The following is a 24,158-nucleotide window of genomic DNA, read 5'->3' as shown; positions in this document are numbered from 1 at the left end:
TTATATGAAAATTACACAATGATCTACTACAATTTCTGGCATATTACAATAATGAACAATGCAAAATAATATCTATAGTATGATTCAAATTTACAAAAATTCTTTGAAAATTAAATTATTTTATTTTTATTAAATTTGTTTCAATTTTATATTTTTATTTTGTTTTGGAAAAATAAATTAAGTTCTTGGCGAAATTTTTTAATGAAAAAAATAAGTATTCACTTCTGAAATTAAGAAAAAGTTTTATCAGCATTCACTAAAAATTGAATTAACATTTTCAATAGTTCGAATAATATACATGTACAGTAGGCTGTATATTGAATGTGTGAAAGATTTCAAGTGATTTTATGTTTAAATTGCATTATGTTTCCTCATAATTACCATTAGAAATAGTTAAGAATAAAAACCTAAATTCAGCGATACATAAGTTTCAAAGTGGTTTCAAATGAAACGTGTTTGAATTGAAGAGAGTAAAAATAGAAAAAGTAACGTAATTTACAACGTCATGCCGCATAATAACTATACAATTAACAGGAATAAAAGAATATAGGTACCGATTTATTATTAATAAACACTTTCCTTATGTAGATACCAAAATCCAAGCATTTAATGTGGCACTTTCCGCTTATTTTTCTCTTTTGATTTTTTTTCCTCAATTCGATATTTGACATTGACAATTAGCAATTCTGCAAATAATTCGTACTTTGATATGAAATCTGCCGGTTGCTGTCAAAGTCAAAATATCTAAAAGCAGTCGAATATTGAAAAATTAATAACACGACTAGGTAATATGCATATGTTGGACCTAAGCATTCCTTCTTAATGCCATAATTAGAGATAAAATGCAAATCCATATTTAAATAATGTATGTGTATGTTTGCAACGGATACTGATATTGATTATAAATTTAATAATTCACAATACTATTATAAGGCAGCTCCGATAACATTCCACTTAAAATATCACAATTAAAATTTAATTACATAATATACCTTAGTTAAAAAGAAATATTACATATGAAATACAAAAAAAATGATATAAACAGAAATCATGAAAATGAAAATAGTATAAATTAATATGAAAATGTAACTAAAAAATGATATATTGCTCACTTTTCGGCTCGTGTGGCAGGTCCTTGTGCAGGTTGAAATTGTCTAGCATTATGAATTTTGAGCTTCTTAGTGAATAAATTAGATTGTATAAAAGTTGGAAACTAACATAAACAAGTTCAATTTTCGGGTTTCCTTTACACTTTCAAACGCCTGGACGACCACGATGTGCTGGGCTTACAGCTGCCAGACGATGGTTTTCTGGAATGGTACTTAGCACGTACAAAAAGTTTAGCCTTACAGGAACAAATTGTTTCAAAAATTTTCATAGGATATTAAAAATGTTTTTATAAGCGTTCAATTATTAAGTTATAATTGAGCGACAAGCGTATTCTACACACAACTTATGTAAGTAAATATGTTTGACTTTTTTTCTTAATTTTTTCGAAAATGTTTAATATTTAAAAATCCTGATCGGTCTTGAAACTTCGAATTTTTTGGAAATTTTTAAATTTTTTTAACCGTTTGAATTTTTCTGGAAATCATGAGAAAATCTAATTTTTATTTTTGAAATATTTAAAAAGAAACAACTTTTATTAATTTTTTTTTTCTAAAATCTTTTATGTGAAAAGTATATAAGCAAAAATGTTCATTCTCGTTTTTTTATTACTACAGCTTGCTCTATGTTTTATGAATTTTATTTTAATCAATCAAATCGGTTAATCTATGCTCTCAAAAACGTCAATGAAATATTCGTAACAATATATACTACGCACCCACATATACACACTACATTAACTTTTTCTAAGGTATGCCTAAAAGTTCAGAAGATATTGAAACTTGAATTGAAATTAATTTAAAACTATAAGTAAGTTGTACTTTAGCGATAAAAGCATGGATTTAGATTGTCAATAATGTCACCTAGATTTCATGGTTAAATCATGGTCAAACATTTAAAATCACTACAAAAAGAATCGATCTGAAACTAAAATGAATATAAAAGTACTTCTGATAAATATTTATTTGCATAAGTAATATTTTTTTTTAAAAATATGAGAACATTAATATAATAAATAGAGAGGTTAAATTGAATTCCTAATATAAAATGTTCGTAAGATATAAGATTTTAGTTTAAGCATGCAACAGCAATATTTATAGAATTTATTTTAATTTTTATTCCGGTTATCATTCTACGTAGTGTTAGAAATATATATATATATATATATATATATATATATATATATATATATATATATTCCTTCTTACTTTCTCTAATGTAACTATGTACAAAATAAATATTAATTAAACTATTTTAATGTATGCACATATATGTATACATAGCTATATGTGCATATATATATATATATATATATATATATATATATATATACATATATCAAATAAAATGATGCATATATATAAATATGTTTGGACAAAATAGAAACAAATATCAGTCATTGTTTAAGTTTAATGTTTTTTGTCGGCTGCGCTAAAATTGCAAACATTAGAGAGTGCTCATTAAAGTCAGCATCTTGACATACAATGAATTATTTAAACAGTTATTAGTGCAGTAAACGGAGAGGAAAAAAGGGTATAACCTCTGAATTTTTTTACTGTGCTCCGAATTGAATGAAATTTTGGAATTAAGTTCATCTTACCCCCAAATTCAAAAGTGAAAATAATTCGGGTTGCGCCATCACCCCCCAGGGGGATGACACCCCCTCTCAATTGTGTAATTACATTTTTTCAAAATGACGTCGGAAATCGATAGAAGAACTAATTATAAGAAAAAAATGTCTTTTATAGTTTTTCAAAAAAACTAATACTTTTCAAGTTACTGGCAACTAAAGATTCATATATTTTTGGCGTTTTTTTTAGTTTTTTTGCAAATATCTCCTAAAATATACATTTTAACGAAAATCATGTAATGAACAAAATAATGTCAGTAGAAATCTTAATAAATCGGCATTACATAAAGTTTTCTAGGAAAAATATTAAGAAAGATTTGAAAGAGCAAAGTTGTTTTTTATTTCGTTCAAGATTTAATTGTTGTATTTAAAGCTATCTAGTGTCGAGGTTTTACATTTTATGCATTTTGGTGAAATTGGGTTTTATAGTGCTCAACATAAGCTTTAAAATGAGTGCTGTTACAAGTTTTTTGCGTGTAAAATGAGTGAGCTATCAAGCAAATAAAAAGCATATACGAAGTTTTTTTCTTTTAAATCACATAGTTTAATGAGCGCCATTTCCACCAGAATTAAAGTAATTCACATTCCATCTAGAATTCACTTCATTATAGACATCTTAATGGATTCTAGCAGATTCACTACTTTAGTACAAACTATTTTCAGGAAACTCACGATTTTATAAAAACTTTTTTTTTCCAATTTGCGCGGCCGCGCAGTCTTTAAACATTCATAACTCTGTCAACTTTTGTGTGAAAGAAAAATAATAAAAAACAAAAATAAGCCAGAAAGATCCCTTTGATTTTTATCTATATGCTTTTATACGTATCTTTTATTTTTTTTGAGATATAATGAAAATAATTTCGATTTTTAAAAAAATTGGAAAAAAAAGTTTTTATAAAATCGTGAGTTTTCTGAACATAGTTTGTACTAAAGTAGTGAATCTGCTAGAATCCATCAAGATGTCTATAATGAAGTGAATTCTAGATGGAATGTGAATTACTTTAATTCTGGTGGAAATGGCGCTCATTAAACCATGTGATTTAAAGGAAAAAAACTTTGTATATGCTTCTTATTTGCACGATAGCTCACTCATTTTACACGCAAAAAACTTGTAACAGCACTCATTTTGAAGCTTATGTTGAGCACTATAAAACCCAATTTCACCGAAATGCATAAAATGTAAAACCTCGACACTAGATGGCTTTAAATACAACAATTATCTCTTGAACGAAATAAAAAACAACTTTGCTCTTTCAAATCTTTCTTAATATTTTTCCTAGAAAACTTTATGTAATACCGATTTAGTAAGATTTTTACTGACATTATTTTGTTCATTACATGATTTTCGTTAAAATGTATATTTTAGGAGATATTTGCAAAAAAACGAAGAAAAACGCCAAAAATATATGAATCTTTGGTGGCCAGTAACTTGAAAAGTATTAGTTTTTTTGAAAAACTATAAAAGACATTTTTTTCTTATAATTAGTTCTTCTATCGATTTCCGATGTTATTTTGAAAAAATGTAATTACACAATTGAGAGGGGGTGTCATCCCCCTGGGGGGTGATGGCGCAACCCGAATTATTTTCACTTTTGAATTTGAGGGTAAGATGAACTTAATTCCAAAATTTCATTCAATTCGGAGCACCGTAAAAAAATTCAGACCTAAAACGCTCCGTTTACTGCACTATATGTCATTAATCACACATTACTTAAGTAATTGATTAATGTATAGGAATTGTTTTAAATACAATTTTTGTTGCAGTATAATTAAAAAATAGGTTCTTAATAGAATGAAGTAATGGCGCAGAGGAATAGCCTCTTTATTTAAAACTCATAACAAAAAAAAAAATCCTACGAGCAGTAGCACTTCTGGGTATAATTATCTTAGAAATGGTACTTTCACCTCTAAAAAATATTAAATTCATCAACATTCAGGGTTAAAAAATATTAAATATTGAATATGCCATGATTTCTACCTATATTTGTCAAACCTTTCCAGTTGATCTATAGTTTGCTATGCTTGTATTAACATTTTATATATTTTTAGTAATAATACATTTCTTCACTTTCTTGTTCTTTGTTTCAATATCCTTTAGATAAAAAATAATAAGTATAATGAGCATTTGATTTAATATAATGTTTTCATGACCACAGTTTATAAGCTGAAAAGGTTTTACAAATATCATATAGAATTAATAACTAAGATCAAATTTTCGAAACATCAATGGTGTGTTTTTAGTTTCAAAAATATGCTAATACTATTATACAAAATTTAATTAAATTACCAAAATATTTAGCAAAAATACATAGCGCAGCCGTTTCTCAAAATCTGTAAATATTGTTAATGACCTTTTGTAACATTTATTTTATAAACGATATATTTTCATATAACTATATCGTAGTTAATATAATTACTTCTAATAAATTCCCAATTGTGCATAGCATATAATTTAATAAATTCTAAACACGTCAGATCAACCGATGATATGATTATAACTTTTTTTTATAAAGCAATAATGACAATACTAAAAAGTTTTTAATTATTTTCGATACGGAAGTAAAACTGGAAGACATTTCTATATAGAATGTTTTATCTAAAAATATATCTTTCGATATAGTTTTATTACATTTTACTAAAATATGGAACTCTTCAAAATATTAATCCATAATACAATTTGTTTATGGATTATTTTTAAATTCAACGCAATAGTAATGTAATGTTAAAAAATAAAATTCAGTAACTAATTGTTTTCTAACTTTTTTATATTGTCATTATTTTCATTTCTTACTCTATTTATATACTATAAAGACAATAATAATGTTCCATAAGTTTGGTCATTTCTGTTCTAGGAATTGGTGTCGAAGGGTGTCTAAAAGTTTTACAATAAATCCAAGATAAAGTTAGATTTTCATTGGTTGTATCGTGCAAATGTGTTTTTGGTGTTTATTTATACAATTTACAAATTAATTATTCAAATTTGGGATTTTTTATATAAATTGTAAATAAAATTTAAACATATCGTTTATGACATATAATGTGATTAGGTCTGAAAAGCACATATAAGGGTTGTGGTCAAATGCTGTAGTAACATCTACTTATGGTTAATTGTTGTAGTTTAAAATTACTATGTTATTTTACCCGAAATTTCCGAACGTGGCAATACTTGAAACAAAATCAAAAAAATTATTTGTCTATACTACTTCGCTAACAATTTTCTGAGAAATTACATTTTTGTTCAAAACTTATGTGCTCAATAAAATAATTTTTATTCAAATGGGATTTTGCAATGAAATTATGTCCAATAGGCATTTTAATAATGTAACACATTTTTAATGCAAAAAAAAAAAATCATAAAAAATATTATCTGTAAATAATTTGTCAAAGGCATAATCTACGATTTTTCATAAAAAATTAATTATATAGGCAAAAACAGAACATTCGAGTCTTGCAAATTATTGTTACATTCGCTTTATAAAGGAAAATGATGATTGATCGTTAAAAATCATCGAGAAAGACCATACATGTTTTCAAGTGAAGATTTGGGTAAAATAATAAGTTGAAATGCGTCAATTAAGAATTATAAATTGAATAACTATTATATATTGTTATGAAACTTAAAATATTGCAATTTATGTTCACACATTGTATTATTTAGTTCGTGCTAGTAAATTAAATATGAAAATAAGAAAACCCTATGCAAAGTGTGCAGCAGCCAATTGAAAGTAAAGTATATATATATATATATATATATATATGCAATACTTAATATAATTTTTTTTTCAAACATTTTCCGCTGTTTCTTCAGTCTTAAAAATGACAATACTGTAATAATATTAATAGAACACATTAAATCCTTATTAATTATTTGTACGCTATAATAACAATTAACATTTTAATTTAAACAAAATAAGATCTGAGCCGCTTATTAACTATTTTACCATGTCAAATAAACATTTAATTTTAGAAAAATACTTTTCTTCAAATCTCTATAACTATTGGGCAATCGTATAAAAATTTCACATGGATCTAATCAATGGGGTTGCTTTCAACTACAAGACTGATGATTGAGAACCCATTAAATCCATCATCTATCATATAACTCTTATAATATACGATTAGCTAACAATGCTAAAACATTTATGGACCCATTTGGCTTAATTTCAAGCACTATAACGTTCTAAACTTGAATACAAATATGAATATACTTAACGTATATCAATCGACATGTTTTACAAATATAACAACTATTCTAATTATTTTTGGAGTTTATGACATCACAATTAAGAATATATATAACTTATTTATGTCAATTATAAATCAAAAATTATTATAACCCAAACACCATATATAGACATATTGAAAATTAAATGATTGTCTTAACAAAAAAAAACTTCAATGGGGAATTAATATTTTTTACTGAGCAATTGTCCAGTATCTTGAGTTATTACAATTTTGATTTACAATTGTGGTATAAGCAAAACTTGAAATTTTAATAATTTACAAATTTTGACAATATTAACCTTGATATGATTATTTCAAAGTATTTATAAAAATTATCATTAATGTAAATTTGAGTTCATATGTGTCGAATACTTTCAAACACAAAACTAATGAGTAGAACATTTATATCTTATTAACAAATTGTATATAAAAATATTAAATTATCACTATAATTATACTACACCATTAAATAATACATCAAATATTTGTATGTTATGAAAATATAATGCAATTTCAAAAGAATTATCATTTTTTAATATTAAATCATAAAAAATAGGTAAATATAATACTTTCTATTGTTTAAAGATTTTTACCAAAAAATAACATCGTTTAATTTCATAGCTTCAATTAATATTCTGGTAAGAATCTTAGTAATTAATCAAGAGAAAATTTATAAAAAAAGTGATTGATCAAAAAAATACCATTATTCATAATATACAAAGAAATCGTACGTTTACATATTTATAAGATACGCTTTTCATAAACCACTTACAAAACATGAAGGTTTTCGCACGATTTCGACTTGGAATCTCTCGCCCAAACTCTGCCCAGGAGCCCTTTGACCCTAAGCGAAGCAGAGGTCCGGGACCCGCGGTATTTCCTGGGTGAGGATGGGGCCGTTGGAGGGCCGCTTCTCTGCAACGGCGACACTGGCGGGCTGAGACCGTTTGTGACGGGAGAAGCTCGTCTGTGCTTTGTTTTGCGAGTACTCCGTTTACGGAACAGGTCACTATAATAAAAATATTTTTTTTTAGATTTAATTTATTTGAGAATACGACTTTAATGCAAAACCTAGCAACGTCGGTCAAATTGACTGTTTAAAACTTTCTGTAAAACAGACATTTTCAAACGTGTAAATATTATTTCAAATAATTCTTAGAATTTACTAATAATATTTCCTTCACTCATTGATTTTAGTTATTTTTTTCATTTTCTCATGTGGCTGAACTACCGGTCAGTCAATATGACCTCTGAAAAATTTTATTTGTAGAGACAAAATTAGAATTTTGAGACAAAATTAAAATTCTGAATGGTTTGTGAAGAAAATATATAAAAATATATAAATGGGCTTTCCTATTTGGGAAATCACAAGAAGAGAGATAAGTCAATTCTGATATACGTTCACAGATTTTGAAGCAAAGATATACATGAATTGTCGTTAGATTTAGAATTCTTTGATAACAATTCTGGATTACTATCTCAAATCTGTTAAGATTTTTTAAATTCATTTATTTTTCAATCTGCTAATAGAAATGATAAGCAGAAATTATTAACAATATATTTATGAGAAAGAGATAGCATTCTGATCGGATAAGAGAAATATGTATGAATGAGAAAAAAACAAAAAATGTTCTAACCAAAATAGATCCAATATTTCCACCATCAATTTTCTACTTCATTATTCTGCCAAAATATCATTGAAAATATGCGAAATAAGTTCCTTATTTCTTGTTGTTAGAGTAAAAAATATAGAAAAACTAGTGGGGTGTGTGGCATCGTTAAGGCAAATTGCTGGAACTTTGAAATGAAATGTTCGAGGAATATTGAATGTTTTCAAATAGATTATTATAAATATTGTAACATTGTCTAATATTTATAAGAATTATATAAACTGAATTGCAAAGTTGAAATTATTTGTTTAAAGTATAATACAACTATAGCCAGAATTAAAAATAAAATCTGACTTATTTTCGATATACAAAAAAAATTTTTTTTTTGAAAAAAAAATTAAAAAAAAATTTAGAATTTTCTTTTCCAAAATCAATTATTTTGTTAAAACAAGCAGAAAGTTTTTCGAATCAATTAAATCGGACACTTAGTTCTCTGAAAAGCTGCCATTTTTGCATATTTAGCTTTGTATCTTCAAAATGGCTGGGCCTGCCTTTGCCAAAAACCAATAACCACTTCTCCCAATCATTACTCATTGAATGTGTTTTAGATAATTCAAATCGGATGCTCCGTTCTCTTAAAAACCGTGCGCCCAGAAACGTGGACGAAAAATTGTATCCAAACATACATACACACACACACATCCATTTTTTTTGAGGTATGCCAAAATGTTCAGAAACCTTCAAAACGTCGAGAAATGCAAAAATTTTCAATTTCGATTTTTGGACGATTACAATAACTTACCCTACGGCAAGTTAATAAATAATGTGGTTTTAATTGCAGTCGTCTGGAAAATATTTTTATATCAATTTTTGATTACTATGGCAAATATTTGAGCCACACTATATAATGTAATGATAACATCCCCGACGTGCATGGAAAATGGACCCATATGAAATTTTTGTACTATGTATAAACATTGTAATAATTTAATACTTCAAAACGAAAAAGTCGTGACACTGTATTTGATTAGTATATAGAATACATAGAAAAATGTCTTAATTAAAAAAAGTGTTAGTAAAAAACTGACAAAAAGTGTTAGTAATACAAGCAGTTATACTGAATTTGATAAAATAAAGAAAAGTGATAATTTGATTAGAATAGAATATAACATATAATGTCCGTTGATAAGAATGTGTATAAATGAATATACACAATGAATATATTGTAATACCACTGAATAAAATATAATATAAAAAGATAGTATAGGATAACAAGTTATACTAATACCTCACTATTTTGATATCACTGAAGAGATGTGAAACTGGTCATTTTTCTAATACTATTCAAATTATTGTGTATAAAAAAGGATATAACTCGCTTAAGTATCCAAGTGGGACCGATTCAATTTGGAAATGCACCGATGTCCTTATAGAAGAAGTTAATAAGGAAGATTTAAAACAAATTGATAATTAACTAGCTGTAAGTGGAATTTTGTCTTAAGGCAATTAAAGCATCGTGCCTTAAGGCAAATTGCTGGAACTTCCCGTACCAAATTTTTTTTTTTTTTTTAAAACGATTAACATTTTTGAAAAAATTTTACTTCGAAAAAATAAGATTTTTGATTAACTACTTTCTTTAATTTGACATATTTTGGAAGATTAAAACTTTTTTTCAAAGCAATCGTACTGCTTTAACTGCATAAAGACAAAATATCAAAGCGCGTAAGCGCCGTGTCGCCGTCTAACGCGTAAACATTGGTACGGAACCCATAGGAAGGTAAGCCAAATTTATACTTATTGTTAAAATCTCTATAAAATATCTGGTAATTTGATGTGCATATGTCTAATGATCATTTTTGAACGCCAAATGGCATTTTTTTTTTACTTTTTTTACTAAATCTTCGAAACCGCTAGACCTGCCTTCATGAAAATTTTATCAATTCTTCATCTTGTCAGTACAAGTAAAATGTTGTTTGAATTATTAAATCGGACGCTCCGTTCTCTTAAAAACTGAGTTACCGTTTGCGGAACTTTTTGCGCCGTATCTTCGGAACGGCTAGACCTGCCTTCGCCGAAAACTAATCAGCACGTCTCCTTATCAATACGAATCGAATGTTCTTTGAATTATTCAAATCGGTTTATCGGTGTTCCCGAAATCGTCGACGAAAATTTGTATCCGCACATACATACACACACGCACATACATACACACACACACATCCATTTTTTCTAAGGTATGCCAAAATATTCAGAAACCGTCAGAAACGTCGAGAAATGCAAAAATTTTCATTTTCGATTTTTTTGCGCTTACTATAACTTGCCCTACGGGAAGTTAATAATGGAACTTCTGAAATAATGCTTTTCCGAGTCGAGATCGAATGAGTTAGAATTCTTTATTTGTAAATACATAGAGAATATTTAAATAGATATAAGTCTGCAATTTTAATTAGTATTTATAATTAAAGATTTCAAAAAGTTACAATTGAAGACTTTCCATTTGAGGCGAAGCAAATACCAATAATAGCTGCCAAAAATGTTTATTTAGGCGTTTGTAAAATAATTGGACTCAAAAAAAAAAAAGATTTGTTACATCTAAAAGGGCTAGTAATATATAGCAGCTTTTGGGTGTGAAAAAGAACAACTTATATTGTTTGATGAGGGCAAATTTTCCACAGGAAAAATAAAAATTAATTATATTTATAATTTTAGTAATTAACAATATTATGATAGTTAATGAAAACAAACGATTCACTATGTCAAAAATATGAATAAATGTCAAAATGATCTGAGACATATTACATTACATAAAAATAATTTTTAAAATATAAAAAATATATACAAAAAAATCTAACAACAGTATGCTGATGACACTTGTGGCATTAGCTTGCTTAACGCTTCTACTGTGCGACTGTGCAACAATCGTCTGCTTTTGCGGTATTATAAAAAAAAAAACAATTATATATAATATTATTTTCAACCTTAAACAAATTCAATAATGATCTGAAAAATATTTTATTCAAAAAAATCAAAATCTATTCTGTTAAGCAAATTAAATTCTGAAACTTTGAAATAAACATGTTGACCTTTAAAACTTTATTGGTTTAACAACTAAGTTTTATCTTACCGTGATTTTTCTGGGTTTTCTAATTTAAGTCTGATCTGTGACAATAGCCCCACCAGAAGTTCGTCCACATTGTGATTGATGCCGACTGAAGTCTCAATGAATTTGCAATCGTAAGCTGTAGCCATGGCCTTTCCCTCTGAAAGAAATGATAAAACTTGAACATATTCCTTGAGGTAACAGGTAAGTGCATAAAATATTCTAGAATATTTTATTTTCATGTTATTGAATTAAATTTAAATGAGATCTGAAATTAACTCTTTCGGTACGAGTATAAAATGTGTTAGTAGCTTCATCTCTTACATTCATACCTTGATCATGTTGTTTTGGCAAGTTTAGTATTGATCTTTGTTCTTATCGTATATTAAAACCAGTATAAAAACTGTTCCCTAAAAGCCTAAACAAAATAGATTAAATAAAATTAGCATGAATACTAATTGTTTGTAAGTGAAAACTGTTTTAATAAAACAAAACAGCATTCTACAACATTTTCTATTTAAATTCTCCAATTAAGTTAGCAGAGTTTTTTGTTGTACTAACTTGCCAGTTTTCTAGTTTGTTTCAGTTCTTGATTATATAATTTTAGTCTTTTAGTTCTATATCATTTTCATTATAAGATTGCCAAGACATTTTATTGATTAATTATTCATTGCTATGATCAGTAGTTTAAATTTCCAATTTGAAAAATAATTTTAGATCTTCCTCAAACCTTGTATTATCAAAAATTTATTAAACCTTCCTCAAACATAAAAATTTATTAAAGATCTGAAAAATTGTGAAATCAACTTCATTTTACCAGATGAATATATATTAGTGATATTTTATTATCAATTGTTAGAGTTAGATAATTAGATCATGTTAATTAAAACACAAATTTACAATATACAGAAATTAAATACCTAAATATGCAGTAAAATTATATTATATATATATATATATATTAAAAAGCTATAATCAAAGAGAATTATTAATAATAAAATAACAATTAAAGCTTATTTTATTTTCAGGATGATTTATTCACAGGAGGAAAAAGAGTTACAAAAATAATAACATGGATTATTAAAATGTTGTAAATAAAAAAAAATAATGTAAATTGACTATTCATTTTATTTTAACCTTTTAACGTAAAAAGTTCACTTATATTTTATCTTCTTATTTCAATTTAAGTTATTCCAAAACTTGTTCTAAAGTACAACTCTCTTGAATCTTTTATCACTTGAATATTTTTCAGTTACTTAATTAAAAATATTTTCCAACTAGTTTTAAGAGAACTAATTCAAAGAGAAAAACTTTAAAATTTGAGCATGTTATGTGTCAATTGTCAACATAGTTTTTCGCTAATTCAAAATAATAATTGTGATATATTATTGATATTTACTTAAACCTATGGGCATAAAGTGTATGACTAACAAGTTCAAATTTTGGTTTGTTAATTTTTGTGTTATACAAATAAAGGATTTATAGGTTTAATTTCATTCTGTGTGTAATGGAAGCTTTTAATGCATTATGTCTAATAGTACATCAACATTTTACTGTTCATGGTTCCTAAATAAACCACTGCCTCTACAATGTTGTACTTTAGGTGGGTTTCCTTGACGAGTTCTTACTTCCAGTAATTGCTAGACAGAGCTTTGATGTAAACGATTTTCAATAAACTTTGCTGGTGGTAAAAAATGAACTTCAAATTATTCGCAAAGTAATAATTTAATTTTTTTCATTCTGGTAGATGTTATAAATAGTCCCAAGTACGAGGTAAGCTATAACACCGCATTTATTCTAGAATTAGACTAATTGTGCAATGATGAACATATGTGAATATATTTTTACTTGTTTAACTAAAGGAATAGTTTCGGCAACCATCCCTTCTTATTTCATAAAAATATAATTCGTGGATTTCAAGATATATTAATTAAAACAAAACTGTTACAACTAACCTCTAGCTTTTCTAATCTGAAATAAACCTATTACCATTCCATTGTCTTAGTACAAACGAGTGGTGAAAATTTATTCTTAAATCACTTCTTCATCTGCTCAGAGATCTATACATAAGTGATAACATGATTTGACATAATAGTTTTTCATTAAATATGACAGGCTATTGGTTATTATTTAATTTTTTTACTAAATGAAACATAAAACCATAATCTAAGCCCCAAAGAAACTAATTGGTGAATATTGCTAAAGCACAGAATTACAAAATATCAATGTAAATTCGATATTCAAGATGCAACTCGTTTACCGCAATATCAAAAACACGTTAGATAAATTCACGATTTATAAGATTGGGTAAAAAACGAAAATACTCTTTGGCTTAAGAATTCAGGATTTCAGCTCCCTTATTCTTTGTACGAGGATAAAATGTTAGGTAAACTATCGTAGATTATTGCCATTTCGTGGGTCTTGTCAGCTCATTAACATTATTGTTACGGTTCAGATATCGCAATTACTCTAACAATTTGTTCAACGGTGGCTTGGGAAACAGAGTACCTTATAATCCTTTGCAAACATGAACAAATATTATACGAGTAAATTTTTGATAGCACGTTATGAATAAATCAACTTTCATCAGGAACTTTGTAACTGTATATGCTTTTTCAAAATTTCGAGTAAATTTCTGTATTCAATAAAAACTATATAAGTCAATACATTTCTCAATTTGATTATTTTTAATATGTTCAAAAACATATTTCAATGAATTTTTTTTTTAAGTTGCTAGAAAGAGAAGTATATTCTCAACATGAAAAATTAAATTTATTTTCTTCTACAAAAATGATAATCAAAACCGATAACACATCACGATAAATATTTCTGTATACATTGACGTAGTCTATAACAAAATAAAAATGTAAAGTAGTTGTTTAACTATAATGAACGTGTTATCAAATATTTTAAATTTTTGTTAACTGACAAGTTTAACTTATACAAAACTTCACATTTCTGGGTAGGTGCACAAAATATTATTATTTATACTAAAAGTAAAAATTATATATACTAGTATAAAAACTAGTATAAATCACATATACTAGTAAAAATATTAGTACATATATTGAAACAGGGTAGGGCGAGGCACATAGGTTTAATTTGAGTTTGAACAATTATATTGTAAAAAACCAAACCAATTATATTACAAAAAATAATACATATCAAACAAACAACTATCTGAGTATGTTCAGTAGAATCCTGGCCAATTCATCATTGTAAGGCGGGGTAAATTGCGACGGTCAGGGGCCAAACAAGTTCTATATTAATTTTGAAGGGATTTTACAAAATATCTTCACTACATAATTCCACCAATGCAAAATATCAATTGCATGGGTGCAGTTTTAGAGATATCACTGTAAATAACCTTGATTTTCAGAAATATTCATCAGCAGTGTTGGGATAAATATCTATTTAATTTGTCTCTTGTGAAAGTGTTTTTTTAAATTATTATCCTTTTTTATTTGCATTTTTTATTTTTTTCACCTCTTCTAGGGTACAGGTCCTTTTTACCCCACCCAGGTGTGATTTTTCATATACGTTATTTGAAAAAACTGTTAAATCTATATCAAAATTAGCAATACATCTAATTAATTAACGTATACTTAAAAATTATACTGAGATCTCGTAAACTAAACAACAGTGCTCACAACCAAAAAACTAACATCGAAACAAAAATACTTCTGTTGTGGATTTTCAAATATTGCCGCTTGTCTCCGATAGTAACATAGTAAATATTAAAGAGATTTTTAAACATCATTTTTACTCTACTTGCAAATATTGTAGATAAAAATTCTCAATTTTACTTTTTTTTTGAGAAATCAGTGGTGGTCTTTTTTACCCGCAAACATTTAAGTCTGTTCTATCCTAAATGAAATAAAAGTTAAGTTATGTCTTACGTATGCATTTTTCGTCCATGATTTTGCAAAAAAAAAAATATGAAAAATGTCTACAAGTGATATATAATTATTTTTTGCAGACAAGAGTGAAAAAATAATTATTATTCATTCATATCTTAATGACTCTATATAGATGTATTTCTGCATTTATAGACGCATTATTTTTATTTAATGCATTTCTATTTTCGAAGTGTAATTTTATATATTCGTTTATATCTACTATAAATTTGATTGAATTCCTTCCTCAATTTCTGCAAAGAAATGTATGAAATTGTACACGCAGTTACACCATTCACTAAATCGTATTATTCATAAGCTTCCTTTTCTTTAGTTTCTGAATCGAATTTCATTATTTATATACTTCAAATCCTAAATCAAATATGTTTACCGCAAACCGATTTAATGTTTGCTCACGGGAAAATTGTACACTTCATTTCATTTCGTTGAAAACCGTTACTCAGAGAGATTTAATCGCAAGTATTTCCTACATAAATAATATATTTATAAAGGTACCAATGTGTGTTCAATCAAGTACTATTAATAAAAGAGCTGAATAGACTTTGTGTTCGAATAAAATGAATATATTGCGAAAAGAAACGGTTCACTAAATAGCAAATTAAGGAGTACCCTTGAAAACAAATTGTCACAAAATCAATCTATAGTATGGTCGATACTAAAGTAAAAAGTAAAAAGGCAGTAGAAAATATATTTTTGAAGAAATTGCTAATATATATTTTAACTAAGAGCATTAACCAAATGATCATTTATTGCACAGTAATTATGATATAATAAATAATTATCAGTAAATTTGTAATAACTATTATTTTAATGTATCTTTTTCAAAATTACACGTTTTAATTTAATTTCAAATTTACAACTTTCTTATTATTTGCTAGTGTTTGGAGGTTTTTTCTATTCTTTTTACCCCCACTCACATATAAACTTTTAAAGAGGTTACATAAAAAATGGTTGAATCTAGTTCAAAGTTTACCTTAGGGCATCGTGCCTTGAAGGAAACTGCTGGAACTTTCCGTACCAATTTTTTTGTTTTAAAATTCTGTAAAATGTTTGGAAAACTTTGAAAAAAAAACACTTGTTTGAAAACTTGAATTTTTCAAATATGTTTAACTAATAAATATTGTTACGGACCCCATAGAAATACAATAAACAAAATTTGTGCTAATTATTAAAATCTTTATAAATTATCAGATAATTTGATGTGCTTATATCGAATGATTATTTTTGACTGCCAAATGGCGTTCTTTTACTTTTTTTTAGTGGAACTCTAAAACCACTGCACCTGCCTTCCCAAAAATTGTTAAAATTATTAATAAAATGTTTTTTGAATGATTCAAATCGGACGCTCTGTTATCACAAAAACTGATTTACAATTTTTGGCACTTTTTGCTCTGTATCTTCGAAACGGCTGGAGCTGCGTTCGTCAAAAACTAATCAGTAACGTCTCCTCGTCAATGCAAATCTATGGCTTTTGTGTGACACACACACACAAGACATGCCAAATTGTTCAGAAACCGTCGAAACGTAAAGATATAAAAAATTGTAAGATATTGTAATTGCCGATTATTAAAACTTACCCTACTGGAAGTTAAGCACAATCGTTTTATAAAACATTTAAATAACGTATACTTGAAAATTATATTCACGTATTATCTTCTTATATATAAAAATGAATCGCAAAATGTGTTGTTAATAACTCAACAACGCCTGGACCAATTTGGCCAATTCTTTTTTGTAAAATGATCGTTAAACTCCAAGGATGGTTCTTACGTCGGAAAAATCGAATAATTGCCGGAAAACCCCTAAAAACAGCCCTTTTCTTTTTCACATACAAACGTTTTCTAACTAAAACGTGGAATCAATTTTAACTTTAATTTCTTTATAATGCGTAAATAAATAAGGTGAATTAGAGAATTTATGAAGGTAAACTGGTGGACAGGTAAATTGGAGGATATGTAAAATGGTAGAGAGAAAAACTGTCAGATAGACGAATATGTAGATAAATAAACAGATTGACAGCTTAATTGGTAGATATGTAGAACAGGATGTGAGATAAATTTGTAGGCCGGTAAAATGGTACATTGATAAACAGTCGATAGGTAAATTGGTAGACAGGTAAATTGATAGACAGGTGAATTGGTAGACAAGTAAATTGGTGAAAACGTAATTTGTTGGATAGCTGGTGGTAAGGTAAATTTGTAAAAAAAAAAGGTTAAAATATGTAAAATGGTAGACAGGACATCTGGTAGATAGACAAGTAACAAGACGGATAAAAAAGTTGAAAGGTAAATTAGTAGACATGTGAAACGGATTGATAGATAAATAGGTTGACAGGTAAATTTGTAAGTCGGTAAAATGGTAGATTGTTTAACAAGTTTGCGGGTAAATTCGCAGACAAATTGTTGAATAGGTAAATTGTTGAACAGTAACGTTAAACTAAATGGAACAAATACACATCTTTGTTCAACTTTTTAATTCAAACTAAATCAAGGCAAAGCGTGAACGGGTACAGCTAGTATATTATAAAAAAATCTCAAAACCAAAAAAAAAACTTTAATATGATTATTGATACATAGTCGTTTATATCCCGACGGCGTTGTTGTCAGAATTAAGATAGTAACTTAACTATACATCTTTTGTCTTTCAATTTTAAACATCGTTGTAAAATTAAAAACTTGATTTTAAGATAATGTTGGTGTTTTTTTTTACCCGCGGTTCTTTTAGCCTCTCTCTACCCTATGTAAGAAAGTCAATGTATGTACAATATATGTGTACAAAAAAAAGCAGAATTTGTCTTCGACCTCCGTCTATTGTTGAGCTTTGCTTGATTAAACCAAGTGAACAATTTATGGCCCGCGAGGTTCACGTATTTGGTTTGCCGATTCAGTAAGTACACAACGATGATGTTTGCAGTTTGTTCTGAGAGCTTATTTACATTGCTTGGAACTCATCGAGAATTCATCGAAAACGCGATTTCTCTTATATGAGACGTCGTTGTATGTAAATGCGGAAAGCCGATGGCGGACACTGTATTTCGTTCGATTTATCTCGTTCGTTTTACATGTGGATTTAATCCTACATTTCAAATCGATTTGAATGATAACGCTTTTGAGGGATTTGGCTTTTTAGTTCAGCTATTCGCTTTCATTAAGTTCCAAAAGATAAACGGATTTAAAATGCAGGAAAACGTAGCGAAAAATAATGTATTTCTTTGTGTCTAATAGAAAGCCAACCATGATGAATATCGATAAAAATAGATTCACATACAATTATTATTCTTAGTTATATAGATATTGAAATTCTACATACTAAAATTCAACATGCATTTACGTTTTTATTGTTAAAAAATATCAAACTAACACTAGGAGACACTGGGTACGGTTGTGCAGGGTACGATAGTGATAGTCGTCATAACAGCTAAAATGTACTGATTTTGAGTAAGGTTTCAAAGGAAGAAAAATGAAGTATGTTTGTTTAAACAAGTTTCCATTATTGAGTTGAGTCAGCACCCTGCATTAACATAACTAAGTTTTTTCGTTTGATTTCTTTTAATAATTACTGTTACTCCTGTAGGTAGATTATTTTGCATGTCAATTGCCTATAAATGGAGCATTAGTAGTTAATTTCCAACAATTATTTTTTGCGTAGATAATTTAGTTCAATCATTTTGATAAATTGTTTCCAAAAGTGTGCGTTAGTTACGGTTGTGAAAAATTTTGTGGGTACGGTTGTGATGTTTTTTATGTCATTTTCGTGTAAAAGGCTGAAAATGTAGCTGATCTAAGACAGAATACGTAAGAGAAAAAGTAAGGAAAAAAACAAAGGAACAAGGAAAAAGATTCTGACTGGTCTGTGAAAGTTTATACTGAAAGTAGGGGTGACCTGAAATAGATCAAGTGAAAAAAAAACATGCGGGGTGGGGTTCCACCTAAAATGCGCAGGTTTTATTAGCTATTACATCCTTGTAATGATGATTTTGACTAGATGTTAGCATATTTTTTAATTCTATTTATTTATTCATAAGCAAACAAGTATTATTTCAGGCTCTTGTGAGGCTTATTCATAATTAATATTTAAAGCAGAGTAATTTTATAATATTCGAAGTACCTGCACAATGATCGCTTCTGAAATAAAGAGCTGAAAGAATGAACTCGAATATTAAATGCAAAATTCGTTATTAAGTTCATCATAATGAAATCTATTAAATCTCCAGTCAAGCCCAAAATTCATGCGCAAAGTTGCAAATTTTATTGATTGAAAACCGTAAAAATTGAATTAATAAAATAACGATGAAGAACTAGTAAAAAAAATTCACTGTAAATATAGTTACTGTAATATTTTGATTGATTACTTAAATTATAAGTATTAGTTAACATATTTGGCTGAATTTAAAGAAGAATTTGTAATAACACTAATCGTGACGATGACTTATTAATTATAGAAAGGAAAGTGATCACAAATTTCAGCATATTTTTTTGTTAATTTTGTTTAAAAAATATGTTTTATTATATACTGTTATATTTTATTCATAAGCTTTGTGCTTGTTAACTTCCCGTAGGATAAGTTATTGTACACACCCAAAAATCGTAAATTTTAACATTTCTTCGCGTTTTGAAGGTTTCTGATCATTTTGGCATACCTCAGAAAAATAGATGTGTGTGTGTATGTATGTATGGATACAATTTTTCATTCACGTTTTCGAGCGCACGAATCAACCAATTTGGATGGTTCAAAAAACATTTGATTCCTATTGACAGGGAGATGTGCTGATTAGTTTTTGCAAAAGCAGGTTCAGCCGTTACGGAGATACGAAGCAAAGAGTGCAAAATACAGAAACGAGTTTTTGAGAAAACGGAGTATCCGATTTGATTGATCCACAAAAACATTCAATTTGTGGGAGAAGAGGTAATTAGTTTTTGGTAAAGACAGGTCCGGCTCTTTCAAAAATACACAGCTAAGTGTACAAAAAATTGCAGTTTTTGAGAGAAATAAGCATCCGATTTGAATGATTCAAAAAACGTTCTGCTTGTTTTGACAAAATAATTGCTTATGGAAATAAAAGAATTTTTTGTTTCAATTTTTTTTGTTTTAAAAAAAAAATCTTTAAAAAATTTTTTTTCAAAGAAATTTTTTTTGTATATCTTGTATTTTAATTCTGGCTGAAATTCTAAAGTTTACTTACATACTTTAAATGAATAATTTTAACTTTAAAATTCAGTTTATATAATTCTTATAAACAAATATTAGACGATGTAACATTACCTATAATAATATATTTATTTGATTTAAATCAAATAAAAAGTTAAAATATTTTTATAATTGAAAAAAGAATTTGGAAAGTTCTAAATAAAGAACTTGCTGAAGATGACACAAACATAGTGTCGAATATAGTCCAAAGTTTTTAAATTTTATTATTAACTTCCCGTAGGGTAAACTATTGTAATGGGCCAAAAATCGAAATTGCAAACTTTTACATTTCTCGACGTTTTGAGGGTTTCTGAGAAATTGATGTGTGTGTGTGCATGTATGTATGGATGCAAATTTCCAGTTATGTTTTCGGGCACACGGGTCAACCGATTTGATTGGTTCTAAAAACATTCGATTTCTATTGATAGGGAGATGTGCTGATTTGTTTTTGACAGAGGCAGATACAGCCCTTACAAAGATACGGAGCAAAAAGTGCAGAAAATATAAATCGAATATTTGAGAGAACGGAGTATCTGATTTGAATAATCTAAAAAACATTCCAAGTGGAAGTTCCAGCAATTTGCCTTAAGGCACGATGCCATACACCCCACTAGTTTATATTTTGAACGTATTCGCCAAAAAAATATCACATACATACCAACGTCGAAACAAACAGTCAAACGTCAATATCTATTTAAAAACATTTAATATTCCTCGAAAATTTCATTACGCTGCGGAAAGTTCCAGCAATTTGCCTTACAGCACAATGCCATAAGCCACTAGTTTCTTGTTAACTTTGTTTAAAAAAACATATTTCATTATATATTGTTATATCACATTCATAAGCTTCGTGATTTTTAAAATGATTATGTTGTGTAATGTTATACATTGTTGTGTAATGTTATACATTACTAACAATAAAAGTCGTTATAAACCATTTCGATGTTTATAGCTATGGAGTTTTAACCTATTTCTATGTAACAACCCTCCTGAAGGGTGTAGACATTTGTGACACTCTCCCTTTTCTTATACTATTTGATTTTGTGACTAATTTATCGTATTCAAGGACAGTATTTTGAGATTTGCACGTGATTTTAAGGACAGTATTTTAAGATTTTCACAAACGTTCCAATTACGATTTTATTTATTTTTTTCCCAGCTAACTGAAAAATTAACAAAATTATTGCTGATCATAAAAATGTGGCTCAACCGTACCCTGTCCCGTATATGACACAACAATCTATCAATTAGAGTCCACGTGTTGTCGCAAAACCAAAGCAAAAAATCTTACTTCAACAAAATAATAAATAGTCAAATTACAACATCAGATTCCACTAACGAGCATAGTTATCCGCTTTTGCGTACCCTTCGGTCATTCGGTTAAAGTTTCCCTAGTCCTCGGCCCGTTGTTAATCATCGAAGCGAGAGGGCGAGTGGGCGAGTGGACGAGCGTGTCACCAGTCAACGCAACCGTTGAACCATGAACGATGACCCATTCTGACTGGTCAGACCCATTACGGTAATTTACTAAACGGATGATCGGTTCGGTGTCTCTTCACTCGCCATGATATAGTCATGAAGAGAGTTGATGAGCTTTAGGGTTAATGGAGAGAACTTTGGGCGAAACGAAAAAATAATTGATTTAAACTTAGTTAATGAAATCGGTTCAGAGGTTGGGGTAACGAGCTTATTTTATTCAGAAGATATTTTGCAGCAAATATCTTAATTATTATTGCTTAATAGCAGACAGCTTTATTATTATAAAAATACTTGTAACTGCTGGCTTTTAGTGTTATTTCTGAACAGTCAAATTTCTGTATTTCAATTTAATCTTATGAGATACTAATTTGATTTTAAAGCAATAAAACTCTGCATGATCATCTAAAAGTGCTATATATTGAAGACTTCGTAAAAACAAGATCGAATAGTCATCATGAAAAATTAGAATATCACCCTAACTCACTCGTTGCTTCGCTGCTCCGTATGCCAGAATCAAAAAAGTAAAAAAATTATGGCCAAACTTGATCTAGTAAAAACTAATATTATTAACTTCCCGAAGGAGAAGTTTATGTTTTCATCACAAAATCCGACTCGCTAATTTTATGTTTTCTCGACGTTTCAAGACATTCTGAATCGAATGAGACCAAATTAGGCAAAAGTATGTGTGTGTGTGTATGTATGTGTGTGTGTGTGTGTGAACAGATTTTTTGCCGTAAATCGACGTTTTCTCAAAAACGGCTGGATCGATTTCAAAAATGTGAAAGCCATTCGATGTATCTCGATGAGGACTAGCGTTTCTCAGTCTTGTGCGACGATCGGCCGGGCCGTTCCTTTGTAAAACGCAGAAAAGTGAAAAATTTTTCGTCCACGCTTTAGCCCGCAATTCTGAATCGATTTTTAAAATTCAAAATTCATTCATTCATTCATTTGACAAAATTAAACCTTTGATCGACGTTTTCTCAAAAAAATATTTAAGTGATTGTTATGTGTCAGCCCCTTAATAATATATCAATTAAATTTATACATGGCTCATCGGAGGACTAAAATAAATTCAGCCTAGTATAATCACAGATATTGTGTCAAAATTGCATTAAGTAAGTTAAGTAAATAATGATTATATTTATATAGAGATTTTTTGGCCATATTTTATCATACTCCGATGGAAAAAAATTTTGATAAAATATTTATTTGGAACCTACAATTTCAAAATTAGGCAGAAATGAAATATAATTGCAATCATGGAAATAAGAAATTTAAACGAGAAAACTACTTATAACTTTAACGAAATATCGAATATTGAATTATATTATATTTAATATTGCATTAAATTTTAAAAAGAAAAATATAATTGTTACTTAACAATAGTATAAAATATTATGTGCAGTTATGTAAAAGCGAAAAAGATATTAAAGATAAAATTTATAGACATGCAAGTAATATATAGAGCTTTATTAGGGTAGTCATCGCATGTAAATCCATAACAAAGGTATTTTCATTTGTTGTTAGATTTTTTCATTGTGAGCGCTGTTGTTTAGTTTACGAGACCATAATATGATATTTATGTATACGTTATTTAATTGTTTCATAAGTGTCATTTTTGAGATATATTCAATAGATTTGTTTATATTAATAATTATAAACTTGTATACATAAATATAATATAAATTTGTATATATTAATAGCTTACATGTGGGTGAAGTAAAATGGACCAAATGAAAATTTACGCTAGCAAAGGTATAAAAAATAAGAAAATAGCAAATTAAGTTAAAAATGGGTAAAATAGGATAGATGAAAAATTTAGAAACTGTAAAAAAATAATCTTTAATATTAAAATACGTTAAAAATTTCACTCTAAAACAACAAATGGCAAAGAAAAGATGAAT

General features: G+C 27.9%; 2 protein-coding genes across 3 annotated transcripts in view; one reads left to right on the top strand and one right to left on the bottom strand.

Annotated features, from left to right (window-relative positions):
* Positions 1-24,158, top strand: part of LOC113370748 — a 543,405-nt gene that overhangs the window by 268,073 nt on the left and 251,174 nt on the right. The gene's annotated exons all lie outside the window — the stretch shown is intronic.
* LOC113370750 (GTP-binding protein GEM-like) overlaps positions 7,721-24,158 on the bottom strand; it is an 82,013-nt gene continuing 65,575 nt past the window's right edge. For both annotated transcript variants that reach the window (XM_026611441.1, XM_026611440.1), the window contains 2 exons: positions 11,696-11,831; positions 7,721-7,970 (listed from right to left, as the gene is read on the bottom strand). In XM_026611441.1, the coding sequence (XP_026467226.1) occupies positions 7,730-7,970; positions 11,696-11,831 (377 nt within the window). In that variant the 3' untranslated portion in view covers positions 7,721-7,729. The remainder of the gene's footprint in view (positions 7,971-11,695; positions 11,832-24,158) is intronic.

The sequence above is a fragment of the Ctenocephalides felis genome, unplaced genomic scaffold (genome assembly GCF_003426905.1).
Source record: "Ctenocephalides felis isolate EL2017-DRISC unplaced genomic scaffold, ASM342690v1 CF-g0.4_SCAFFOLD_01492, whole genome shotgun sequence".
In the NCBI taxonomy this organism is placed as follows: Eukaryota; Metazoa; Arthropoda; class Insecta; order Siphonaptera; family Pulicidae; genus Ctenocephalides; species Ctenocephalides felis.
The sequence above is the reverse complement of the archived record's forward strand: the minus strand, read 5'-3'. Positions and strand labels throughout refer to the sequence as shown.